The sequence below is a fragment of the Lytechinus variegatus genome, chromosome 10 (assembly GCF_018143015.1).
Source record: "Lytechinus variegatus isolate NC3 chromosome 10, Lvar_3.0, whole genome shotgun sequence".
In the NCBI taxonomy this organism is placed as follows: Eukaryota; Metazoa; Echinodermata; class Echinoidea; order Temnopleuroida; family Toxopneustidae; genus Lytechinus; species Lytechinus variegatus.
Genome location: NC_054749.1, coordinates 25,748,623 through 25,755,646, shown reverse-complemented (window position 1 = coordinate 25,755,646; position 7,024 = coordinate 25,748,623). Strand labels below are relative to the sequence as shown.

General features: G+C 39.7%; 1 protein-coding gene across 1 annotated transcript; it reads right to left on the bottom strand.

Annotated features, from left to right (window-relative positions):
* Window positions 1-5,565: 5,565 nt before the first annotated feature.
* LOC121422691 (oxytocin receptor-like) lies at window positions 5,566-6,708 on the bottom strand. The gene has a single exon (XM_041617857.1). It carries the CDS (start codon window positions 6,706-6,708, stop codon window positions 5,566-5,568), a length of 1,143 nt encoding a protein of 380 aa, XP_041473791.1.
* Between the last annotated feature and the right edge of the window lie 316 nt (window positions 6,709-7,024).

The window sequence follows — 7,024 nt, the reverse complement described above, 5'->3', positions numbered from 1 at the left end:
ATCAGATTATAAGGTCTTGGATCTCGCCATGTCTACATCTTTTAGAATAGATGATCAGATGGCAAGATCTCGGATCCAAGATCTTGCCATCTGATCATCTCTTCTAAAAGATTCAAAATTATCACAATTGTGTTGGCGTCATTTTGTTATACAAAACCAAAATCATATTTTTTTTTACAATTTATTGACAGTGGAGACACGTATATAATGGCCTAATATGATTCTCTTCCTGTGGGTTCTGTAAATATGTGAAATCGGATCTGCAGCTTTCTCCAGAATCCGACTTTTGAAAATCCCCAAGCTACATGATAATCTTTATCATCAATCTTCACGCAGACTTTTAAAACATAATTATCTACACGATTTATTACTAATTTCTGCTGCCTACTTTTCTTTATCTTGGAAGAAAAAGAAATATATGAATAAACAAGAAATTTCTTGGCGCTTATATCGATTTTAATATGGAAAGATATCAATAGGAGAAGCCTATAATCATTTTAAACATTGACAAAAATTTGTTGTTTACGTGCGGACATTGACGTCAGTATTTACGTAAATGTAATGTACATCATCAGTCATTAAAAAAAACTTTTTTTAAATTATGCCAATTTTTGGCAGAGCAAAACAAGTAATAAATGATTTCATCTATCATGTCTATTGTATAACAAAACTATTTGTTATCATAAAATCACCATTAAACTTTTCAGATTCAGACGTTATGAAATCGAGTTTTGTCATTGATGTTTTTCATTGAGTATCTTCTTCTTTTTCATTTAGCGCAATTACATTCAGTCAATAATTCAAGTAACTAAAGAAAAAAAAAGAAAACAAAAATTTGTTGCCAACGCCGGAATAGGAAGGCGAAATAAATCAATAAACTGATTCTTTTTTTTTAGTACCCAATCATATCTCAAGGTAAGATCAGGTTCCTGCAAGACAAAGAATAGCGATTAATTGTAAGTTTGATTTTCACGATTGATCGTGCATTTTAGTCTATGCAATATCAATCTTAATTATATTCTACGATGATTACTATGCTATGTGTTAAAAAATACGGACCCCTGGTAAGCCCAGTTTCTTATGAACACTCAACATTACACAGTTACATGATTTTAATAAGACATTATGATAAAGGTATCACAGGCCTAAAACATTTCCCATAGGCACTTTTAAAAAAATCATAAAAAATAAGGACGAAATTCGAGGGTTAAACATTTACTACCAGTATACACCTGACAGGCTCAAATTCATCACTTGAGACAATAAAAGGGCCCTAATTCTTCTGCCATTAAAAAAAGTTCCAATGTGGTGATATATCTTCCCAATTTGGAAAAAGGAAGTTCAGTTACTGTAATTACCCTTCCTAGAGTCAGTGTTAGATTGTCAATCATAGGCCCTATCCATTCATTTTTGTCAATCAGCAATATCAAATTCAAAAATTGAGAATGGGTAAGCTCGAATGAATATTTTGTTGCCTGCCAGATGTAAGTAGGCCCGAGTAACCTAAAATAGCATGACAAAGGATAAAATATTCTTCCGTCATCAAAATCTTCTTCAAAGGAGATTTCTTTGTTTTCCATCCTAAAAGAATTAACAATTATTATATGAACATACGAAACAGGGACAGCGGAACGGTTTTCAAAGTGGGGGGGGGGGGCTGAGCCAAAAGTGGGGGGCTGACCATGCAAAAAATCACAATCATATGATCATTTTTACGTTTTTGTATACGGTTTTGGAAAAAAGTGGGGGGGTTGAAGCCCTCAGCCCCCCGCGCTTCCGCGGCCCCTGCGAAAGGGTAACCTAACACAATTTAGATACACAAAATTAATATACAAATATGATAAGAGAAATATTTACACAAATAATGTACAATATTGTATAACATCAAAAAGGCCTAGAAGAAGAGACAAACAGATGGGTAGAGACGAGTGGAAAATCAATATCCCGTCACACCAATACATGCCACCTGTGTAAAGAAAGAGGGAATGGGAGTATACGAAAGAAAAGGAAATGGAAAATGGTAAAATGCACTGTCAAAATCTAAGCTCAACATTTGTACTCGCTCGCCTCGTTCACTTTCGACCCTTTTTTATATAAACTTTGTCCCATAAATACGGATGTAAGGTCGAATATTTAGCCCCTCTAGACAATGTGCGTTCAGTGATTTCCTCGAGCATTCGGAAATGACAGTTTAATACCTCGTGGATTATAAGATCTTGGGTATGGTGGCCCTGAAGGGACATCGCAAATAGACCAAATCGCGAATATTCACGACGAAATTGGCGACGAATTTCACGATGTCGCCAATTTCGTCGTCAATTTAAATATTCACGACGAAATTGGCGACGAAATTCACGACATCGTGAATTTCGTCGCCAATCTAGTCGCGAATTATTCACGACGTCGCCAGTTTGAATATTGACGACGAAATTGGCGACGTCGTGAATTTCGTCGCCAATTTCGTCGTGAAGTAGAAGTAGAAAAATATCTTCTAAAAATAAACGTCATAATTTGACAATCTAAATGAATTCTGTCTATATATTACAGAGTTTCCCGTCGTCGTAATTCATGCATTGAACTAATAGAAAAACACGCAGGGCCAAAGTCTTGACAATGAGAACAACTCTACATGTCTTATTTTGCAACTTTTGTATCTTGTGGCCTAATTGTCAAAGGAAAATATTATATCACCACAATTAAGTTAGGCGAAATAGCATTCTGGTTTATCATTTTCGGTGTATTTCCTTAAATGACTGAGAAATTTAAACATCCGACCAACCTTTCACGTATCAAATTACTTAACGTAGACATCTCGTCTCAGTCCTAAATAAAAATTTACACAGCAAAAACTGTGGTGTTAACCGGTGTACAAAGACGACCACACCAGTTATTTTACACCGGTGTTAAATTGGTGGTGTTAGTTTTACACCTATATGTGTTACTATAACACCTTTTGTTGTTACATTTACACTCTTTGGTGTTATGCTTAATCTCTAGGGTGTAATTTTAACACCTCAGGGTGTGGTCCTCTATTAACACCAATTGGTGTCAGTTTTAACACCGCAGTTTTTACAGTGTACGGATTTCAGAGATTTTACGTGAATGATGACCGCATACTTTCTCAAATCAAACCAAAAATGGTTCCTTTTTTATGCACGTGCTTATTTTCGAAAGCATGACATTTTTTTGCCATTATTAAACTTTAGAGGTTAAAAGTATGAAAATTTGAAGCCCTGGACTAGATCATTGAGGTATAACAAGTCTGATAATACACGGGGTCGTAGATTTGGGGTTAATTGGAAGTTCTTCAGAATCACAGTTCTTAAAACTGAATAAATTTTACCACATTTTAGTATTCCTTTTTAAGCAGACACTGCTAAAGTCTAAGGTTTTTATGTAGGTAAAGAATGATAATAGTAACGACATATTTTACCAAGGGTAGTCACTTCAGTTCTGAAAAATGCTCTCCCAGCGGGCCCTGCTTAACATGATAGCGTTAACGAAGGCCACATTGAAATATTTTCTATAGTTTTTAATCGTTAATCTATGTTTTTAATCAGTAATTTGGAATTCAAATGTTACGGGAGGAATTCCAATTGATAAGGAAATTTTAGTACTAGGCCTATTTTATGTAGAAAATGCTGTTTGGGACAAACATTTATAGTATTCTCGATACACAAGGAATAAAAAATGAGCACTGAATGAAGAACAGACAACAATAGATAAATAGCCTTTACGAACAATTATGTGCCTTCAAACATCAACATACAGGGGAGGAGACGCCAAGATAACCGGGTATGCAACAGCATTATCTGTAATGCTGTTCCAGAGATTGTGTGCTGCGATTTAAAGATTATATATCATGTGAAAAAAAGAAATTGAGACATCGACACGAAATGTGCAAAAGCTAATCTAAATAATTGATCAAATTTTTTTGGACTTGAGGAAATCCTTTTTTAAGAGGGTGTTGAGAGTCTTCAGAATCAATAAACGGCATATCTTGACTCATGGATCGTCCTCGTGCTTTCAATTGTGCGTCTCTCTCTTTTTATATCTCTTTTCAGAACCAACTCGGTGCCAGATTGGAATTTCTCTGAATCCCCCCGACCCTTAGCCTACGTGCGGCCCATGCAGCTAGATGCAACAGCTGTGTGAGTCAACCTTCAACAAGTTTTTAGTCGAATCATTTTTTTTCTCTCGTCCAGAACGTTAAAAAAAAATGAACCGTTTAATTCGTTTGCTAAGACGAACTTTACCGAACGACGTCGAAATGATTTCTTTGGCCTCAAGAGATTCGAATTCGGCAATCAATGTGCAACTCTGGTTTAAAATTAGTAATCCCAGTTCCATATTATCGATTGGGAAAACTGTCTGCATTTTTCAAGAAATGAAATACAACGTATGAGGTCACTGTAAATCAGAATAATTTCACATTTCATATTACACATAATCGTTTGGTGTTCAATTTCGTTGCTCTAAATATTCTGATACAAAATATCAACCAATAAAGTGCAAGACCTGGAAACGGTTCCTATGTATAAATAGTCACTTCAGATACGCCTTGGTAGTCGCCATTATTAAAAGACCTGTAAAAGACCTGTATTCATGTTCTCATCAAGGTGCACAAAATCATGAGGCTGTGATTATCATTCCATCAAAAAATTAAGGCTCACGTCAATCGTCCATCTGTTTGCAGGTCCATTGTAAGACGAGGCCATCCACATCCCCCAGGGGGGGGGCACTCGACCAAAAAAGTAGTAGGGATGTGCCGCGGGGCGAGACAAAAAAAAAGGGGGCCTTGGAGAGGGCTAATTGTAAAAAGGAGGGGCTTCGGAACTACAGATGTTTGTGAAAACGGGGGTCATTGGAACGGGTCGCCTGCATGTGAGTGCGTATGCATCCCTATGGAACGGGCAAACGTGCATGCAGCTATATAGCCCGGCGGCACGGGCGCAGAGGCGATAGTCGGACAGCGCTCTGCAACTGCTTTTCACCAACATTGCGGCTCATCGTAGCAGACCAATGCGACCGGAACGGCGTAACGGAAAATATGCGACGATAAGAAGAAAATTATATGCTTTGGAGCGACTTTCTTTTCTTTGTTCTTTTTCTCAATAAGACAAAAATGCTATGACTTAAAACGGAAATTTGAGTGTAAACATGGGGGTCCCCTCCGCGGCACATGCCCACTATACATTATATACTCAGCCCCCCCCCCCCCGGTCCACAGCAGCTGACGCCATTGGCGGCGGAAGGAAAAAAAATTTGGGGGTGTCTACCTGAAATTTTGGGATGGACACATGTAAAAAGTGGGACATGTGCTCCAAAAATTTTTGTAATCAACCTAAATTTTAGGGGGGGACAACACACGTTTCAATAGGGGTCCACGTGAATTTAGGGGGGGACGCAGGGAAAAAAATTGACAAGCACAAAAAAAAAAAAAAGGTTAGCAAAAAAATTTTAGGGGGGTCCGTCCCCCCACCTAAAATTTAGGGGGGGACACGTCCCCCCCCCGCTTCCGCCGCCTATGGCTGACGCCGTAACAGTCTTTAGAATTTTCTGCTTTTACCGTACTGTTTTGAAAAGCTGTTTACATTCCCCACGAAATCGCGTATTTACGGCCAGGTAGATAAATATGTTGACGACGTGATTGATGCTTCTCATGGCAAAGCATGAATAGATGAGGGCATTCTTCCCCGCAGACTGTCTCCGGAACCTGATGAGGACGTCACCGGGTATGTGGTTGAGGACAGTGGAAGGTAACCAGAGCAGGAGAATGATGATGGTGGTGAAAAGAAGCATCTTGGTTGTCTTGTGGTCTCTTCGTGGCTTCACCAATCTTTCCTTCTTGGGTGACTGGTGAGGGTTTTCCTTGGGTGTGGTTGCGCCCAAATTAGGCCCACCACTGCTTATCGTGAATACTTCGTCGTTCCCCTGGGGTACGGGATGGGCGATTCTGTCTTTATTAGAAATGGACGCTTCCAAGTTATCCTTGTGTTTTGCTGCAATGAATACGTTGTCATGTCCATTGCATGTACTTTGGTGGTGGGTTGAATCGGAGTTTGTAGCATTCTCGCATACAGAGGCACTGTTTCCAGCTGTTGACTGAGGCAATTCCAGCATGGCCGCACGTACCCGAGCCTGAGAACGAATCGAGGCGTAGATCAAGCCATAGCAAACAACTGCCAGAACGAGTGTCACTGCAAAGGAGGCAGTGGTCAAGATAGAGACAGATATTTCAATGGCTGCTGGCATGCCATTCCTTACACAAACTCCAAAGTCCGCCAAATCAATGTAAATGAAGTTGTAGGACTGCGAAATGCCAGCGAACATCACCGAAATCACCACTCCAACGAAGGCCGTTTTGGGCGAGGTACGGCGATCGAACGGCCTCTTTACGAGTATACACCGATCAACGGCGATAGCGGAGGTGAGGTAGAGGGCCGAATACGCCACGATCCGGAGCATAAAGATGGTAAACTTACAGAGGGCATCGCTTTTGACAGGGTCAGCGAGTGTGCGGATGATATCTATTGGTGCGATAATGCCACCCGTAAAGTCTAGAATGGCCTGGGATAGAATGAGCGTATCGGTGCTTTTCTTGGCTTTCTTACGACCATACACAGCGATTATGATTGCGTTTCCCGACAGTCCGAGCAGCATTAATATCACATTTATAGAGAGGCTGACGATTTCTGTCTTATTCATCTTGACCAACGCATCTGGTCCCTGTCTCTATAAGGAGAGTTATAAAGACGGTCGATAAGTTCACATCTAAAGGAGATCGCTGAAGAGGCAGGAAAAGTTTGGAATGATATTCTCCCTGTTTTCAACTCAACTTCAAAAGTCCCAACCTGGAAAAAAAGTCTGACTCATGTTTCGGTTACTTTCGTTCATAATCCTCGTGCTGAAATCATGAACAGAGAGTGTGGAATGAGCATTTCCTTGCAGTGTATGCGAAGGGAGTAAATAAAAGATAAGAGAGGGTTGAAAGAAGGCACAGGTGTCAGCCTACCAACAACCT

Excerpts from the sequence above, each read along its gene's own strand:
- LOC121422691 (XM_041617857.1), bottom strand. The coding sequence starts at position 6,708 with ATGAATAAGACAGAAATCGTCAGCCTCTCTATAAATGTGATATTAATG.